At 40.3% G+C, this 21,239-nt stretch overlaps 1 protein-coding gene across 1 annotated transcript in view; it reads left to right on the top strand.

The window, feature by feature from the left end:
- DNER (delta/notch like EGF repeat containing) overlaps window positions 1–21,239 on the top strand; it is a 362,737-nt gene that overhangs the window by 228,601 nt on the left and 112,897 nt on the right. Inside the window, exon 7 of the mRNA XM_012434038.3 lies at window positions 15,235–15,348. Within this exon, the coding sequence (XP_012289461.3) occupies window positions 15,235–15,348 (114 nt within the window). The remainder of the gene's footprint in view (window positions 1–15,234; window positions 15,349–21,239) is intronic.

Consider the following 21,239-nt stretch of genomic DNA (forward strand, 5'->3'; position numbering starts at 1 on the left):
TGTGTATGAGTTTCAAGTAGAAATAAGAGCAAAGCTTTAGAATAAACAAGGGCAAAAAGGCTGAGGTCTGAGCAAGTGACTTCTGAGCTTAGAGCTAACTAATGAAAGAGGGTGGGTACAGAAGGCTGCAGAGTCAGAGGAAATAGCCCTGTGGTGTGACCACAGGGTCTGGAGGGTGAGGTTTCTAACGTCCCAGAATGGCCTTTGGTCACAGAGAAGACTATTGGAAATGATCTTTTGTGTGTGTTCCCTTGTGAGAAGTAAACTTAAACACCATAATGATTCTCAAGCTCTGTTCAACATCCCAGTGGGTTCTGACTTAATCTTACCTTTCAGCTTAAATTCATCAATCAAAAACCAATTACTCAACTAAATATTTTAATTGGAATCATAAGTGTGATAGATTCTCTCATACACCACAGTTTTCTCAGTCATCACACATTCTTTGCATACCAATAGGCACGGATTAGCTTAAACCAAAGCGAAGTGGCAGAACCACAGGTTTGATCTACGTCTTCATGTCATCATCTCCGTACTTGGCTCTACCTCTTCCTGTGGTTAGAAGACTCATACCGCGAAGGGAAGAGCAACATTATCCTAAGCTAACTGTGGTTCTTGACCAAAATGAATTGCAATTGGCGCTCAGAGGACTGAGGTTGTTTCTGGGAGGAAGGTTTTCAGCTGTCTCAGGAGTCCTGGGCATCCAGGGTGATTCTTCTTATGTCAGTGAAATGAGCACACATAGGCCACCTCTCCCTGTTATGGCCATCCAACAGGAAACTCCATGCTCATACTCATCAATGGGCTTGATTTCAAGACCCACAGTCCCTGAGTCCCAGAGACATCATTGCTTAATTGTTCTGATTTTTTTTTTTTGTACTTTAGGTTCTGGGGTACCTGTGCAGATCATGCAAGGTTGTTGCATAGGTACATACATGGCAAGGTGGTTTGCTGCCTCCATCCTCTCATCACGTGTATCTGGCATTTCTCCCCATGTTATTCCTCCCGAGCCTCCCCACCTCCCTCTGTCCCTCCCCTAGCTCCCCCAACAGACGCCAGTGTGTGATGCTCCCCTCCCTGTGTTCATGTGTTCTCATTGTTCAACACCCACCTATGAGTGAGAACATGTGGTGTTTGATTTTCTGTTCTTGTGTCAGATTGTTGAGGATGGTTTCCAGATTCATCCATGTCCCTACAAAGGACACAAACTAATCATTTTTTATGGCTGCATAGTATTGTGCCACATTTTCCTTGTTCAGTCTATCATCGATGGGCATTTGGGTTGGTTCCAGGTCTTTGCTGTTGTAAACAGTGCCACAATGAACATACATGTGCATGTGTCTTTATAATAGAACAATTTATAATCCTTTGGGTATATACCCAATAATGGAATTGCTGGGTCAAATGGAATTTCTATTTCTAGGTCCTTGTGGAATCACTACACATCTTCCACAATGGTTGAACTAATTTACACTCCCACCAATGGTGTAAAAGTGTTACTATTTCTCCACATCCTCTCCAACATCTGTTGTCTCCAGATTTTTTAATGATCACCATTCTAACTGGTATAAGATGGTATCTCAATGTGGTTTTGATTTGCATTTCTCTAATGACCAGTGATGATGAGCATTTTTTTCATATTTCTTGGCCTCATATATGTCTTCTTTTGAAAAGTGTCTGTTCATATCCTTCACTCACTTTTAAATGGGTTTGTTTTTTTCTTGTAAATCTGTTTTAGTTCTTTGTAGATTGTGGATATTAGCCCATTGTGAGATGGGTGGATTGCAAAATTTTTTCCCATTCTGTTGGTTGCTGGTTCCCTCTAATGATTGTTTCCTTTGCTGTACAGAAGCTCTGGAGTTTAATTTGATCCCATTTGTCTATTTTGGCTTTTGTTGCCAATGCTTTTTGTGTTTTAGTCATGAATTGTTCTGATTTTATTGGTAACTCCCACTACGGTTGTGGCTATCTTCTTTCCCTCCTTAGTTGGACTTTGCACTTTTCTTTTTAGCTCTCTTAAGACATTTTCATGTCTCCCCACCTAGTTCTAGAGATGTCTTTTATGCTTTGATGCCCTTCTCTTAGGTCTTCCACTCTGTAATTCATTTCTAACTTCTCCTATCTTTATTTCCTAACTTTACAGATGAAATTCCATTACACTTCCACTGGTCCTCTCCTTTCCACCCCCAAAAGTTTGCTGCTAACTTTCTTCAGTAATTTATCCATTGCAGGACAGTTTTAAATCTGTCCTACACTTCTCTTTGCAGGGCAGAGTGCTTCTGTTGAGTCCTGCATCCCTCTGGTCCTGAGGCCACCGCACGAACACAACACTAATGCCCATGAGCAGGAGCTTGGAGAGATTAGGAACAGAGTGAGGCCTGGGTGGCTGCAGCATGGTGGTCGGTGTTAGGAGTGGGCCAAGATAAGGGGGCAGGGACCACACCATGTGGTATCTTTTAGCCCCTGGGTAAAGTGTTTGGGTTTTATTCCAAACCTTTTGGGAAGCCACTGGAGGGTTTTAAGTAAAGAGTAATAGAATATGAATTATATCTTTAAAAGCGCTCTCTGGTTATTGCTATGTGGAGAATGGCTTAAAAGAAAGCAAGTGTGGCAGTGAGGACAGGGGCTGAGTGACCATTGCTGGAGTCCTGGTGAGCGGCGGTGAGGTCTGGGACTAGACAATGTGAAAGATATTATGTGGTTGTGACAGTAACTTGGCAGGTTATCCCTGAATGCTTGTGGTCTGGCAATGGGGGCATTGAGGGGCTACCACTAGCTAAAGGAAAGAAAGACAATTTCTGATACTTGCCTCCATAGTTAGGTACAGATTTTTGTCATTTGGAAGTCAAAATCAGGGAGTTTATTACTGTCGTGCATTTTTAGTCAAATGTCAATGACATTCACGCCTTTTCTGCTTGCTTTTGTGCCTTTACATGGGTTTTTCTCCATGTCTTGCCCACCTTCCACTTGGGAGCTTATGGCATAGATTTCCAAGGCTGAAATGCCCATAGAGCAAATTCTAGTGCTAGAGCAAATTCTCCCATAACACATATAGAATGGCGACCACGTATTACCTTTCATGTCTGCAGCATTTATACTATCACTCTTGCTTGAGTATCTTCTACAGAGTCCTCTGGATGTCTGTCATTGCTTTAGTGGCATAAGAAAATATTATTTACAGTTGGTATGGTTACTTTAGTCCCCAGAGAAGAAATTGGCTTTTAGCAGGATGGAAGAAAGAACCCAGGCAAAACTTTAATGGTATTTTAAATTTAGATTTCTAGCAATCACCATTTAGTTTTGACTCTTTGATTATGAGATCAAATAAAAAACCAAAATAGACAGGAAAAGTGATTTGTGTAGATCTTAGATATCCAGTTCAGAGTATTACATGTATGTCAATACCAGTGATTTGCCCAACACCTTCCATGAAGTCACTGCTCTCTGAGGATCTAAAGAATGACTCACTGGTATTTGAGATTTTCTGAATCCAGCCACAGGATGCTCGTGGCTCCTGTCCTCTGCCTCTTTTCTCCCAGAGCTGTTTTCGGTTGGATAGAAATGAAACTGCAGTGAGAGTAATACAGTTGGTGATGGTACTCTTGGGACTTCCAACTAGTAACTCCCTGGAGGCCAAGAATAATACCCGGTCCTTTTGGTGAGTCTGGTGTGGACGACTGTCAGGTCTTCAGCTCCTGCTATCATGATTCGTACATCTAACTTGGGAAACACTGCACTGAGCAACTGTCCTGCTAACGGGCCCCTTTCCAGGCAGACTCTGGCGGGTAGAGAATCATGCTGCCCTCATCTGCTTTGCAGATCCATAGCTGGTTATTGCCAGTAGCACTGGTCCACCTGTAGCTGAGGATGCTCAGTGGTCATGTAATCCCATGATCTCACCCCTGTCTCCTGGCCTCCTCCCACCTCCAACCCATGCTCCTCCTCCATTAGTGTTCTTCGTTTCCAGTAACACTGAACCCATAGACATGTCAATATGCTCAGACTTTATGGGTCGAGAGCATTACACATAATCTTTTTCTCTATAGTTCCATGTTTCCTGTGTTTTCAAAATCTTTACTATAAAGACTTTAAAACTCAGGGAAAAAAAAGCAATGATAAAGTGTTGAATATGGACCATTTCTCATTGAAGGGGACTATTGGCATTCTGAATGTGGCAACTCTTGTTATTAATATATTAGACCATCTCAAGTCCTGCAAGACCTCAGCATCTTTACCCACAAAATGCCAGTAAGGTCCCGAAGCTGTTATGTGTATAAAACTGCAAATTAGTCTCTTTGATTGAAATCTTACCAAACTTGCATACGGTATTGGGGCACTTAACAGCATTTAAGATTCACCTCACTTGTGAGTTATTAGATCTATAAGAATTAAGTGAATGAGAAGATTTGCACATTATCAGATGGTTGTGGTTCTTAAGAAAATTGTTGATATTACTAAATATAAATAAATATGGTTTAAAGTATTTAATTAAATTTGTAAATGGAACAAAACATTAATTAAAGAGGACATTAAAAGTGATCTTTGAGGCCAGGCGCGGTGGCTCAAGCCTGTAATCCCAGCACTTTGGGAGGCCGAGGCGGGTGGATCACGAGGTCAGGAGATCGAGACCATCCTGGTCAACATGGTGAAATCCCGTCTCTACTAAAAGTACAAAAAATTAGCTGGGCACGGTGGCGCGTGCCTGTAATCCCAGCTACTCAGGAGGCTGAGGCAGGAGAATTGCCTGAACCCAGGAGGCGGAGGTTGCGGTGAGCCGAGATAGCGCCATTGCACTCCAGCCTGGGTAACAAGAGCGAAACTCCGTCTCAAAAAAAAAAAAAAAAAAAAAAAAAAGTGATCTTTGAAAAAACTCTCCTTTTGCTAGAAATGCATACTGGAATATTTACAGGTGAAATGAAATTTGGTTTAAAATACCCTTATGGGGAACCTAGAAAGATATGAGACTAGATGAAATTAAACAGACAAAATGCTAATAATGGCTGGAGCTGGGTGATGAATCTGTGAGGTTTATAACCTAGTCTCTCTATGTTTAAGTATGTTTTAAATCCTTAGGTAAAAACTACAAAGGAAGTGATTGTTAAAGTTTTGTTGAAAGGAGTTTGAAGTTCACAGAGTCCTGCGTTCTTCTGTTTGTTTCTTTTTTTCTATCTGGTGGGGATGTGCATCTCTCACATCTGATACCAAATTGGCTGCTTGCTGTGGGTTGGGGTTTTGTGTGATGTTTAAGTATGTTTTAAATCCTTAGGTAAAAACTACAAAGGAAGTGATTGTTAAAGTTTTGTTGAAAGGAGTTTGAAGTTCACAGAGTCCTGCGTTCTTCTGTTTGTTTTTTTTTTTCTATCTGGTGGGGATGTGCATCTCTCACATCTGATACCAAATTGGCTGCTTGCTGTGGGTTGGGGTTTTGTGTGATTCTGGGTCACAATTCTGACATCTTTTCAGGACATGATTCATGATGCCATTCACATCCTTTAGGCCACACTGCCTTTAAGAAGCTACCACTTGTAATTGGTTATCTTTTTCATAAATTTACTGTACTTTTCTAGCCATATTGTAGAATCTCTGAAGGCAGGGATTTGAAAAAATAATTCTTGGCACCTCCAGCCTAAGCATAACCAAGCACACATAGGCTGTAAGTTGTGGATTAATATTTATGGTTTTTGTTATTTTACTTTTTAATTTTGTGGGATTTTTTTTTTTTTGAGACAAAGTCTCACTCTGTTGCCCAGGCTGGGGTACAGTGGCATGATCTTGGCTCACTGTAACCTCTGCCTCCTGGGTTCAAATGATTCTTGTGCCTCAACCTCCCCCATAGCTGAGATTTCAGGTATGTGCCACCATACCTGGCTAATTTTTGTATTTTTAGTAGAGATGGGGTTTTGCCATGCTGGTCAGACTGGTCTTGAACTCCTGGCCTAAAGTAATCGGCCTGCTTCAGCCTCCCAAAGTGCTGTGATTCCAGGCATGAGCTACTGCACCTGGGCTAAATATTGATGATTTTTGTATCAAGCTCTGTGTCTCTATGTGTTTTCTTAGGCATTATTTTCTGTTATTTTCCCTTCATACTAAATACCTGTTTGTTGATGACGGTGATGCATAGTGCCTTAAGCGTAAATACTGTGTGAAAGGGCTTGGACACAGGGCTCTCACTCCCTGTATGACTATGTGCAAATTACTTAACCTTCATGATCCTCAGTTTCCTCATTTGTAAAATGGGGTGATACTCCATGAAATACTATGCAGCCTTAAAAAAGAATGCAGTCATGTCCTTTGCAGGCACATGGATAGAGTTGGAAGCCATTATCCTCAGCAGACTAATGCATGAACAGAAAACCAAATACCGCATGTTCTCACTTTTAAGTGGGAGCTGAATGATAAGAACACATGGACACATGGAGGGGAACAACACGCACTGGGGCCTGTTGGGAGTGGGGGTTTGGGGAGGGAGAGCATCAGGAAGCATCAGCTAAGGAATGCTAGGCTTAATACCTAGGTGATAGGTTGATCTGTGCAGCAAACCACCATGGTACATGTTTACCTATGTAACAAACCTGCGTATCCTGTACATGTACCCTGGAACTTAAAAGTTGCAGTAAAAAAATAGGGTGGGGGGACGATCCAAGATGGCTGAATAGGAACAGCTCTAGAGTGCAGTTCCCAGTGAGAACACAGAGGGTGAATGATCACTGCATTTCCAAACGACATTTTACTGCCCACAGATCAGGAGATTCCTGGGCAGAGAAGCACCACGAGTCTCCAGCACAGCTGTTTCAGCTGGCGCAGCAAGTCTCTGCACAAAAACACACAAATCTGGTTGGCCATTTCAACTGGCACCTGGAATGCCTGGGAGACAGAGTCGTCCATTCAGCTGAAAAAAAGGGGCTGAAACAGGGAGCCAGGTGATCTGGCTTGGCAGGTTCCACCCCCACAAAGACCAGCAATCTGAAATGCTCTGGATTGAGAGTTTCACAGCAAGTGCAGCTAGACCCAGGAAGGTCCAGTTCGGTGGGGCGAAGGGGGTCTGCCATTACCGAGGCAGTCCATCACTACCTAGGCAGTCTACCATTACTGAGGCAGTCCACCATTACCGAGGCAGTCCACCATTACAGAGGCAATCCACCATTACTGAGGCAATCTGCCATTACCAAGGCAGTCTGCCATTACAGAGGCAGTCTGCCATGACAGAGACAGTCTGCCATGACTGAGACAGGCCACCATTACTGAGACAGACCATCATTACCGAGGCAGTTCTAACTATATCTCTATAAACGAAACTGCAAGGAAGTTCACACAGCATCTGGGCAGAGCCCACAGCAGCTCAGCAACACCTCTGCTGGCAGACTGTGACTAGGCTATCTCCTTGCTGGGCAGAGCATCTCTGAAAAAAGGCAGGAGCATGTCAGGAACTTATAAATAAAGCCACACCTTCCCAGGACAGAGCACTTGGGGAAAAAAGGCAGTTATGAGTTCCACTGCAGCAGACTTAAACGTAGCTGCCCAGCCGCTCTGAATGGAACAATGGAGCTCACAGCTCAGTGCTTGAGCTCCTATAAAGGACAGGCTGTCTCCTCAAGCAGCTCCCCAACCCCTGTATATCCAAAGAGACACCTCATAAAGGAGAGCTCAGGCTGACATCTGGTGGGTATCCCTCTGGGACAAAGATAACAGAAAAAGAAACTGGCAGCAACCCTTACTGTTCTGCAGCCGCTGCAGGTGATCCCCAGGCAAGCAGGGCCTGGAGTGGACCTCCAGCAGTCCTACAGCAGAGGGTCCTGTTAGAAGGAAAACTGAAAAACAGAAAGAAATAACTTCATCATCAACAAAAAGGATGTCCACTCAGAGACCCCATCTGAAAGTCACCAACTACAAAGACCACAGGTAGATAAATCCACAAAGATGGGAAGAAACCAGTGCAAAAAGAATGAAAACACCCAAAACCAGAATGCCTCTCCTCCTCCAAGGGATCACAACTCCTCACCAGCAAGGGAACAAGGCTGGATGGAGAATGAGTCTGATGAATTGACAGAAACTGGCTTCAGAAAGTGGGTAATAACAAACTTCTCTGAGCTAAAAGAACATGTTCTAACCCAATGCAAAGAAACTAAGAACCTTGAAAAAAGTTTTGATGAAATGCTAACTATAATAAACAGCTTAGAGAAGAATATAAATGAATTGATGGAGCTGAAAAACACAACACGAGAGCTTTGCAAAGCATACACAAGTTTCGATAGCCAAATTGACCAAACAGAAGAAAGGATATCAGAGATGGAAGATCAACTCAATGAAATAAAATGAAAAGGCAAGATTAGAGAAAAAAGTAAAAAGAAATGAACAAAGCCTCCAAGAAATATGGGATTATGTGAAAAGACCTAATCTATGTTTGATAGGTCTACCTGAACGTGACGGAGAGAATGAATCCAAGCTGGAAAACACTCTTCAGGATATTATCCAGGAGAACTTCCCCAACCTATCAAGGCAGGCCAACATTCAAATACGGGAAATACAAAGGTCACCACGAGGATATTCCTCAAGAAGAGCAACCCCAAGGCACATAGTCATCAGATTCACCAGGGTTGAAATGAAGGAGAAAATGCTAAGGGCAGCCAGAGACAAAGGTTGGGTTACCCACAAAGGGAAGCCCGTAAGACTCACAGCAGATCTCTCAGCAGAAACCCTACAAACCAGAAGACAGTGGGGGCCAATATTCAACATCCTTAAAGAAAAGAACTTTCAACCTGGAATTTCATATCCAGCCAAACTAAGCTTCATAAATGAAGGAGAAATACAATCCTTTACGAACAAGCAATTGCTCAGAGATTTCATCACCACCAGGCCTGCCTTACAAGAGCTCCTGAAAGAAGCACTAAACATATGAAGGAACAACCAGTACCAGCCACTCCAAAACATACCAAATGGTAAAGAGCATTGACACAATGAAGAAACTGCATCAACTAATGGGCAAAACGACCAGCTAGCATCAAAATGGCAGCAAATTCACACATAACAATATTAACCTTAAACGCAAATGGGCTAAATGCCCCAATCAAAAGACACAGACTGACAAATTGTATAAAAAGTCAAAACTCATTGGTGTGCTGTATCCAGGAAACCCATCTCACATGCGAGGATACACATAGGCTCAAAATAAAGGGATGGAGGAAGATTTACCAAAAAAATGGAGAGAGAAAAAAAAAAAAAGCAGGAGTAGCAATCCTAGTCTCTGATAAAATAGACTTTAAACCAAAAAAGATCAAAAGAGACAAAGAAGGACATTACATAATGGTAAAAGGATCAATGTGACAAGAAGAGCTAACAATCCTAAATATATATGCACCCAACACAGGTGCACCCAGATACATAAAGCAAGTTCTTAATGACCTACAAAGAGACTTAGACACTCCACTCTCAGTATTAGACAGATCAACGAGACAGAAAATTAACAAGGATATCCAGGACTTGAACTCAGATCTTGACCAAGCAAACCTAATAGACATTTACATAACTTTCCACCCCAAATCCACAGAATATACATTCTTCTCAGCACCACATCATACCTACTCTAAATTTGACCACATAATTGGAAGTAAATCACTCCTCAGCAAATGAAAAAGAATGGAAATCATAACAAACAGTCTCTCAGACCACAGTGCAATCAAATTAAAACTCAGGATTAAGAAACTAACTCAGAACCACACACCTTCATGGAAACTGAACAACTGGCTCTTGAATGTTGATAAACAATGAAATGAAGGCAGAAATAAAGATGTTCTTCAAAACCAATGGGAATGAAGACATGATGTACCAGAATCTCTGGGACACATTTAAAGCAGTGTCTAGAGGAAAATTTATAGCAGTAATTGCCCACATGAGAAGCAAGGAAAGATCTAAAATTGGCACCCTATCATCAAAATTGAAAGAGCTAGATGAGCAAGATAAAAAAAAAAAACCTCAAAAGCTAGCAGAATACAAGAAATAACATCAGAGCAGAACTAAAGGAGATACAGACACAAAAAGCCCTTCAAAAAATTAATAAATCCAGGCGCTGGCTTTTTGAAAAGATCAATAAAATAGACCACTAGCCAGATTAATAATAAAGAAAAGAGAGCAGAATCAAACAGATGCAATAAAAAATGATAAAGGGGATATCACCGCAGGTTCCACAGAAATACAAACTACCATCAGATATTTCTACAAACAACTCTATGCACATAAACCAGTAAATCTGGAAGAAAGGGATAAATTCCTGGACACTTGCACCCTCCCAAGCCTAAACCAGGAAGAAGTCAAAACCCTGAATAGACCAATAACAAGGGATGAAGTTGAGGCAGCAATTAATAGCCTACCAACCAAAAAACCCCAGGTCCAGATGGGTTCACAGCTGAATTCTACCAGACATAGAAAGAGGAACTGTGAAACTACTCCTTGTGAAACTATTCCAAACAATACAAGAAAAAAGGGAATCCTTACCAAATCATTTTTTTTTACAGTGATGGAAATGTTCTTTATTTTAACTATACCAATATCAACATCCAGACTGTGATAATTTACTGTAGTTTGCAAGATATTATCATTAGAGGAAACTAGGTAAAATGTACATGAGATGTTTCCATATTATTTCTTAAAAGTGTCTGTGAATCAATAATTATATCACAGTAAAAAGTATAATTTAATAAAACATCTTAACATTTTCAACAAAATTAAGTATCTAAGTATCCCCATAAACCTCAAATACAAATTGGTGGAACAAACCTCTAGTAGTTGCACGTCATTAACTTTTCCTATTATGGTTTATGCCTTTGATGTCAAGTCTAAAAGCTTTTTGCTCAACCCTAGATCCTGAAGATTTTCTGCTGACAGTTTTGTGACTTTGTTTTACATGTTAGTCTTTGATCCATTTTTATTTCTTCTTTTGAAATCTGCATGCCTTTTATTTCTTTTTCTTGCCCATTGCACTGGCTAGAGCTTCCAACACTGTGTTGAATAAGTGTGATAAGAGTGGACATCACTGCCTTGTTCCCAATCTGTGGGGAAAAAATTTCAGTCTTTTACCATTAAGTTATGAGACCAACATCATCCTGATACCAAAACCCAGCAGAGACTCAACAAGAAAAGGAAACTTTAGACCAATATCTATGATGAACATAGATGCAAAAATCTTCAATAAAGTACTGACAAACCAATTGCAACAGCACATCAAAAAGCTCATCCATCACAATCAAGTAGGCTTCATACCGGGGATGCAAGGCTGGTTCAACATATGCAAGTCTATAAACATAATTCACTACATAAACAGAGCCAAAGACAAAAAACACATGATTATCTCAATAGACACAGAGAAGGCCATTGACAAAATTCAACAGCCCTGTATGCTAAAAACTCTCAATAAACTAGGTATTGACAGAATGTATCTCAAAATAATAAAAGCTATTTAGGACAAACCCACAGCCAGTATCATACTGAATGGGCAAAAACTAGAAGCATTCCCTTTGAAATCTTTTTTGACAAGGATGCCCTCTCTCACTACTCCTATTCAATATAGGATTAGAAATTCAGGCCAGAGCAATCAGGCAAGAAAAAGAAACAATGGGTATTCAGTTAGGAAAGGAGGAAGTCAAATTGTCTCTATTTGCAGACGACATGATTGTGTATTTACAAGACCCCATCATCTCAGCCCAAAATCTCCTGAAACTGATAAGCAACTTCAGCAAAGTCTCAGGATACAAAATCAATGTGCAGAAATCACAAGCATTCCTATACACCAATAATAGACTTAAAGAGAGCCAAATCAAGAACCAACTGCCTTTCACAATTGCTACAATGAGAATAAAATACCTAGGAATACAACTAACAAAAGATGTAATGGACCTCTTCAAGGAGAACTACAAACTGCTGCTCAAGGAAATGAGAAGACACAAACAGATGGAAAAACAAACCATGCTCATGGTTGGGAAGAATCAACATCATGAAAATGGCCATACTGCCCAAAGTAATTTATAGATTCAACACTATCCCCATCAAGCTACCAATGCCCTTCTTCACAGAACTGGAAAAAACCACTTCAAACTTCATATGGAACCAAAAGAGAGCCTGCATAGCCAAGTAAATTCTAAGCAAAAAGAACAAAGCTGGAGTCATCATGCTACCTGACTTCAAACTATACTACAAGACTACAGTAATCAAAACAGCATGGTACTGGTACCAAAACAGAGATATAGACCAATGGAACAGAACAGAGGCCTTGGAGGCAGTGCCACACATCTACAACCACCTAATCTTTGACAAACCTGACAAAAACAAGCAATGGGGAAAGGATTCCCTGTTTAATAAATGGTGTTGGAAAAACTGGCTAGCCATGTGCAGAAAGCAGAAACTGGACCCCTTCCTGACACCTTATACTAAAATTAATTCCAGATGGATTAAAGACTTAAACATAAGACCTAACACCATAGAAACCCTAGAAGAAAACCTAAGCAAAACCATTCAGGACATAGGCATAGGCAAGGACTTCGTGACTAAAACACCAAAAAAATAGACAAATGGTATCTAATTAAACTCCAGAGCTTCTGCACAGCAAAAGAAACAATAATTAGAGTGAACAGGCAACCAACAGAAGGGAAAAAAATTTTTGCAATCTACCCATCTGACAAAGGCCTAATATCCAGAATCTACAAAGAACTAAAACAGAATTACAAGAAAAAAAAAAAAAAAGAACCCATTCAAAAGTGGGCAAAGGATATGAACAGACAGTTTTCAAAAGAAGACATACATGAGGCCAACAAACATATGAAAAAATGCTCATCATCACTGGCCATAAGTGAAATGCAAATCAAAACCACATTGAGATACCATCTCACACCAGTTAGAAAGGCGATCATTATAAAATATGGAGAAAACAGGAGAGGATGTGAAGAAATAGGAACACTTTTACACTGTTGGTGGGAGTGTAAATTAGTTCAACCATTGTGGAAGACAGTGTGGCAATTCCTCAAGGACCTAGAAATAGAAATTCCATTTGACCCAGCATCTCATTACTGGGTATATACCTAAAGTATTATAAATCGTTCTATCATAAAGACACATGCTCATGTATGTTCATTGCGGCACTGTTTACAATTACAAAGACCTGGAACCAACCCAAATGCCCATCGATAATAGACTGGACAAGGAAAATGTGGCACAGATACACTATGGAATACTATGCAGCCATAAGAAACGATGAGTTTGTGTCCTTTGTAGGGACATGGATGAATCTGGAAAGCATCATTCTCAGCAAACTGACACAAGAACAGAAAATCAAACACCGCATGTTCTCACTCATAGGTGGGTGTTGAACAATGAGAACACATGGACACAGGGAGCGGAGCATCACACACTTGGGTCTGTTGGGGGAGACTAGGGGAGGGACAGCGGTGGGTAGGGAGGTTGGGGAGGCATAACATTGGGAGAAATGCCAGATATAGGTAATGGGGATGGAGGTAGCAAACCACATTGCCGTGTATGTATCTACACAACAATCCTGCGTGTTCTGCACGTGTACACCTGAACCTAAAGTGCAATAATATATATATATATATGTAAAAGTAGGGTGATTCTAATAACACTAACCTCATAAGGTTACATGAGTATGGTTCAATTTTGTATTAATGTATGGATAAATTATTAATGTTAATTAATGTATGAATAAAAATAAGTGATCTTGTATAAGTTTTGGTTATTATTTTTAGCCTAACCATTATTTGCAGGATTTCTCTTAAAAACAATTCACTCTCCCTTATTTTGAATTTACAGCTTTTATTTAACCTGTTCTGGAATTTTGAAATAGCCTTTTGTCCTAGTGTTTGGATTTTTAGTTCACGCTCTTGTCTTACTCTTTTTTTCATACCTTGAATTAGCTAGAATCTCCTAAGCTGCTTGAATGCCTGTGAGTATGATTGCAAATGAATGCTTCCACATTCCCAATAAGTAATTTACAAACATTTCCAATGAGTAATTTACAATCTGTTTGGCAGGCAATTGAAGCTCAGGTGAATCATCTCTTTTCTAATACCACTGATTTTTTTTTTTTTGTAAATCTCAGATTCAGGCACTAATTGCAGTCTTTCAAAACTGATAATTCAGAAAGAAAAGTTTTTATGTAGTTAAAACTATGCTAGAAATAAACAAAGTGTTACAGTATGATCATAATTGTGTGGGAAATATCTATGACTAAAATTTTTTGACTATAAATTTTATATATTATATATTCTATATATATTTATGACTATAAAATTTTTTATAGGAACTATCTCTACAGTGTTGATTGTCCTGTCACTCAAATAACATAACCAAGGGTACATTTTTTTTCTCTATTTAATGTCTGAAATTTTCCAAACTTTCTATACAATTTTCCGGTTTAAAATGAGAAATATATTAGCATTTTATTTTTTAAACTTTTCTCTCCAAGGGCTTTGTTTTCAAAATTAATAAACAAAATTCTGGAATTTATTTAAAGCTTTTTGACTGCACAGGTATTCCAATAGATTTACAGCCTTATTTCCTCACCACATGTGTGTAGTTATGTTAAAATCCAGCAAAATCACCATGAGAGCCTTGCTTCACAGAGAATTTAGTTGGATTTGTGAATTAAATAAGTTTAATAAAAATATATTAATGTGCTTAGCATTCTGTGTGCCTCAATCTCTTTATCTTTAAAGTGGGGGGAGAGGGCACAGAATGAACACAGGTGGGTTATTCTAGTTCTAAGATATTATATATTAAAATTGTTAATACCTGGATATTTTCCTAATGCTTTTTATGTAAGTATTGTGTTGGCCTAGGGAATGTGGTCATTATCTCAATTAGATCAAGCTGAACACTGTAAATTCCTGTGTCAGAAGGAAGCTATCAACAGGGACAGTGATATTCAAGTCTGAGCTTCTGAAGGTTCTGACTCTTATTTCAAGATGAAACACAGACCTGACGCTGAAGAAATGTAGTCTTCTTGCGATAAAGATTTATGCAGAGTAAATGATTTTTGAACAATGATTCTAAACTGCTATGATTATTTCTAAACTACCATAGTTTGTAAAAATAAATGAGATCCGGCAGCAGCTTAGCTGAAGACTGCCACTGCCTTCATTGGGCAGGTACCAGCTGAGTCCATCAGTTCCTAGAGTAGCTCAGGGTGGGTTTGGAATAGCTTATTTTATAAAATGTACATTTTGTCTTATTCAGGTTACACTGGAGAGCTTTGCCAGTCCAAGATTGATTACTGCGTCCTAGACCCATGCAGAAACGGAGCAACATGCATTTCCAGTCTCAGTGGATTCACATGCCAGTGTCCCGAAGGTAATTAGTATTTATTACTCCAGAAAGAAGTTTCGTTTTCCATTTTAAATCATAAGCTGGATTTGATCAGCTTTATACTTTGTTTCTGCAAAACTCTACACAAGAGAACTTCCTTTTTTGTTTTATTTATAAAACAAACATAGATGATAGTCCCCTTTTTAGCTCTATGCTAGCATAGCTTGAAAATTATGTGACTATTAGACATAATCTAGGACTTTCTGTGATTTTATTTATACATTAAAATGAATAGCTATAATAAGATGGGATCTCTTTCTAATAGTGACAGTTAAGATTTGTATTTTGTTTGGTTTTTGATATGAGTTTACATTTAAAAATTCAACATAAAGTTTACTTCTGTTTTTAAATCAACTTTATAATGTCTTAGAAAATTCAATTCACCTGGAAAGCCACATCTTTAGGGCTGCTTTTATTTTCAAAAGCAGTTTTACAGCTGGCATAGTTTTACCTGAAGAAGCAGGCAGATAATCACAGCTATCCAGCTGGTGTTCATGAAATTATTTTGTAATTTGGAGGAAGTTTTGTTCTCATTTCTGCTTGCAGGGATGTCATGGAAGGGATTACTTTAAATCGTTAATGTCGTAAACATAACATGACATTAGATTATTTTTTAGAACCAGCATTTAAGCTTCTGTTCCACAGAAGTTACATTGATAACTACATAGAGTGACATCCTTTGCAGAGATTAGATGTAGAGCCAGAGTGCCTAAGGGAACATCTCTGTGTTCACAATTACCCTAGACTATCTATAGCTGACAGGGAGAGGGCGGCGGTACAGGACGGGCGTTGATGAGAGGCCATTGGCCTCCCGGATAACCTAAGCGCTTGGGCTCTCAAGGAGCCGCCCTTGTGATCGGCAGTACCTCATACTCAAATATTTCGGAGAAATGAACATTAACTATAGAAGGACAGGTTCTTGTCTTCCTGCTCACTTGGGCAGAGCAGGGGCCAGGGTGGTGGCCGGGGTGAAATGGCTGTCGCTGACCCAGCTATCCCACTGTGTGCTGGTGATGAGTTAAATGTGTTTGGTGAGCCCTGTTCTTCACCCTCTCCTTCTTTTGCAGTGCAGACTCAGCTCCCTTCAACAAACGTGAAACCTTATAAACGTTGCGGAGGGCTGATGACTGAGCAAACAGCACCAGTCTTCACTCACACAGAGCACTTCGCGGTTCTTAAAGCTCTGTCACACCCTCGTTTAGTCAGTTGCCACCTAACTCTGATTGAAGGCCTTGCCGTTTAGCGTTTAGTCAAGGGCAGCCTTCCTGGTCGTTCTGGGACCAAATGGAATTTTTGTGAAAGTGCTTTAAGAACTCCAACATGCTTTCTTACTGCTGGGGTTGTTACCAGAAAGTTACAGTCAGGCCCCTGGAGGTTCATATGGGGGTAATTTGCACAAAATCACACTGGCAATAAACAATGGCCCATGAACTAGAAACTGGGAATTTTGCTTGCACTCATACTACAATTTCCTAGTTGTTAATGATTTGCTGAGCACTTCATGTATACCAAGCGCTGTGCTAGGTGCTAGGATATAATGCTAAGGAAGGCTGAGATGGCCCCTCCAATGGTGCATACACAGATAAGTATGTAATTACATGCTGGAATAGTTGCCTTGAAGAGGAACAGAAGGGATCTGCCTGGGCTTGGAGACCTGGGAGAGACTCTCATGTGCAAAGACTCGAAGAGAGGAGAGGAGCAGATGGTGCAGTTGAGGGCATGACTGAGCTAAGAGGATAAGAAGAATCGTGGTGACAGCAGGTGGAAGCATGCAGGGCAAGCCTTGCAGGGCTGGGTGGGCCCCTCAAGGCCTTTCATCTTTATCCTAGAGGGGAGGGAGTTGGGGAGTGAGGCTTGAAGGCCAGTTCCACTATTTAGCCACTAGCTTTGTCCTATGGGCGTGTGATTTTATGCCTCCCTGCATCTGGGTGTTTTTAATCTGTAAAATGGGGTGATGATTGTGCCTATGTCATAGGATCAGTGTAAGGATTAGGTGAGGTGAGACAGATAAAGTGCCTGGCACAGTACCTGGCTAAGTGCTGAATACATATTAGCTATTTTATCACGATTGTTTTCATAGTAATGGTTACTATTAAACCATGGATAAGCAGGGGAATTCAAACTTTTCGTTCTGGAACAATGTTGAACATAAATTAGAGAGAGACAGGAGTGGGAATAAGGAGAAAAGTTTGGAGACTGTTGTGGAAGTCCAAGAAGTAGATGCTGGCTGCTAGGAATAGAAAGGTGGAATTTGAAAAAGAGAGAAGCAGATGGATTTGGAAGAACTTTGGAGGGGAAATGGAGGAGGCCTGAGAAGGAGCGAGGTGGAAGGTGAGGGAGGGTGAGGCAGAGAGTCGGGGCTTTGCAGTGGGTTGTGCCATTCATGGAGAAACAGATAAATGGAGGAGAAGTGTTCTATGTTAGAACCCTTGTGAGAGACCCTTGTGATACTTAGTGGAGATGTCAGCTGGGCTATGGCTCTATGAATCTGGAAGAAGCTTGGACTCATCTAAACACAGAGACATTGGCCTTTAGATAGCAATTAAAATCCTGGATGTTGATCTAGGAACCCTTCTCCTTTATCCAGTGGCATACTACCCCTCCAGGCTGCCAAGATAAAGCCTAGAGAAAATGTGAGGCTCTAGAATTGACAAGATGAAGATGAATTTTCCATTACGAAGACTTTCATTCAAAGATTTATCTTCATTGAAGACTGAGCAGGGAGAAGCAGGCTTTCATTAGAGTTTAGAAGAATTTGCTGGAATGTGTAGCAGCCTCTTAGCAGGAGCTCATACCTGGTGACTGGCATTTTTTAAGCAGCCTCTCCCACTGGCCTATCCTTAGAGTGCTTGCTTTTGTGTATTGGCAGTAACTCATATTTATAGAATACTTTGCACTTTAAAAAGGGCCTGTGTCACCAGGTGTGGTGGCTCATACCTGTAATCCCAGCACTTTGGGAGGCCAAGGTGGGTGGATCGCTTGAAGTCAGGAGATAGAGACCAGCCTAGCCAACATGGTAAAACCCCATCTCTACTAAAAATACAAAATTTAGCTGGGTGTGGTGGTGCACACCTGTAATCCCAGCTAGGTGGGAGGCTGAGGCATGATAATTGCTTCAACCCGAGAGGTAGAAGTTGCAGTGAGCTGAAGACCGTGTCACTGTACTCCAGCCTGGGTGACAGAGCAAGACCCTGTCTCAAAAAGAAAATGAAAAATAAAAAGAGCCTGGGTCTCCAGATGTTTCTCAAATCAGACATGCTGAGAGCAAGTCTGAGAAGTGCCTCATAGTCACAGAATGTCCTGGAGTTTGGAGCCAGCCCTGACCCTTGCCCGCCTCCTTTTCAGTTTCTCCATTGTAGGTTTTTGGTGATTCTGTCTGCCCTGCTTCCCTGTGTTGTCCGTTGAGGAAAGGAATTGTATTTGATTCATCTTGTTGCCCACAACTCCTTCCAACACCTTTCCTAGGGGTTGTGTTTTATGTTAAGAGGAGGGATTAATATTTGATAAATAATTTAATGATAGAAGTCAACACTTAGATATCACTCACTATGTCTGCTAACTAATTTGACTCTCACAACAATGAGAATCAACTTAGTATTGTGTGCTGGGCAGCATACACTGTTAATGTTTCCATTTAACAGATGAGAAAACTGAGACACAAGAGGATCAATAACCTGCCTCAGGTCACAGAGCCGGAAATGGAAACCCAGCCCAGAAATTGGCTCCAGTGCTCCAACTACTGTCTTATACCATCTCTGAATATATTCTGTAAAACAAATCCCATTATATTTTTAAAGATTATCTTTGTAACCATAATCATAAGCAAAATGCACGCAAAGCAAACTTGTCAATGTCTCTGCTGTTTACTTTCTTAAATCTGCAAAAAGTGAGAAATCATTATTTTTGGTAAGCAAGTGAAATCCTGTTATAACAATTCCTCCCAGGCTGGAAAGCTGTTAAAACTGGGTTTTCCCTCTGGATAGAGCTCTTAGCAGCACACATCCACGTCCTTTCTCTCTTTTCCCCCTTTCATATCCATCTTGTTTCCTTCAAGGACCTTTTTCCATCTGACCTGGGCAGGCCCGTAGAGGTTGAACATCCTTCCTGGGTACTGTCTCTGTGACTCCTGCTCCTTCCCAGAGTTCCAAATCAGGCAGCCCGAGAGCCGGCTGCAGTCGCCTTCACAGCTGCACTCCTTCGGGACACGTCTGCCCTTCTACACTGAGATTTTTATCCTTCATCAACTGGTTCTGTATTTCTTTTGAATTTCTACTTAGCTTTTACTAGGTTCACATTGGGAAACTGTAGCTTCAGATTCTGGTTACGGTGGGGATGATAAGAAATAAAAGTGAAATATCATGAATGTTTTCTTATATCCACCTAATTGAATGATAACAGCAATGACAAAGATAAGCACTTAGGATCTGGCATTATTGCTTAAGAATTTATTGTCTTTATATTTGGTTTAGAACTTTGAAATCCTTAAGTTTTAAACTACATGCATTTTATTTCTGAAGATATCTAATTATATATACCTAGGAATTCGGCATATTGGTATTTAAATATATGAATATATTTAGATACATGTATAAATACAATCTGAATACTATTCTCTAGCCATTATCTTTACCTCAGTATCTTAAATTCCATCCCCCCTCCACTGGGAATTTGGAGGAGAATACCACATACATTAATACAGAATAAGAACTCAATAGTGACGAAAACCTCCTGAAATAAAGAACATCCATTGCTTCTGCAGCAGTGACCATTCCCCTCCTGCAGAGCACACCTGAGCAAATGGAACCACCTTCTTGGAATCTCCCTATTACAGAAGGCATATGGCAACCAGAGACCAAAGTGAGAATATGGGGCTTTATGCACTATTTTGAAAACATATCATTTTATCCAATGCATTTTAAAAACAGTAAAGATATTTTCTAGCATCATTCCTATGGATAGGATTATGGAGTACATAGATTTTGTATGAACTGCTCTTGCACTGTAATTATGAAGGCAAGTGTTACAGCCAGGTAGGGGACTCACATCTTCCAGTCCTATAACATTTAGAATGCAGTGTTGGATTTTGCTATCAGACATCAGAGATCTTATAATCTGGAAACTCTCATAGCCAGGGATGGAGAGTTGGTGTCTATCTCTGGCCTGGAGGAGTTCAGTAGATCTGAGTGTAGGCCCCGTGACAAGGCAGTAGAGTGGAGTGTTTGTGCATGTGGTTTTGGGGTCACACTGCTTAGGTTTGAAATCTGGACCTGCCTCTTTTGACAAAGTCTTTGCTTCTCTGAGGCTCATTTTTTATTTTATAAAATGGAGTAATGGTCATTTACACTTTTAAGTTGGTGTGAAGGATGGAAAAAGCCCTTAACATTGTGCTTTGCTAATAGTAGGTGCTGAGTAAATGTTAGCTATTATGATGATCGTTATTTGTCATCTAACCTTGGGTAAGTTACATTATTTTGTGTCTTCCACCTTTTGTTTCATTGGTAAAGAGGATGTAGGTTGACTACTACCTTTAAGGGACCTTGTTCTTAAAAGTCTTCAATTCAAATATATCAATTTGAAAGCTACTTGCTGAGTCAGTGAATCCATCATGTTTCAAGTCATGTTTATAGAGAAAAGCTTCATAACCTCCAAGTGACTCTAGGGAATGCCTGGGGTCTAAATCTTTATATTGGCCCAAAGGTCCTGTAGGTTAAATTCCATTGCAACAAGCTCCAAGGGTTTACCAAACTTTTTTTTTTTTTTCCATTTTATAGCCTTGAGTAACCTAGTCATATAAATCCTTTTGTTGAACTCAAATTTCTGGGGTAATGCTTTTCATCTTAAAGGGATTTACAGGCAATAGCAACACATGTCATAAA

Source organism: Aotus nancymaae, unplaced genomic scaffold (genome assembly GCF_030222135.1).
Source record: "Aotus nancymaae isolate 86718 unplaced genomic scaffold, 86718_ANA_hifiasm-v0.15.2.pri h1tg000008l, whole genome shotgun sequence".
Lineage (NCBI taxonomy): Eukaryota > Metazoa > Chordata > Mammalia > Primates > Aotidae > Aotus > Aotus nancymaae.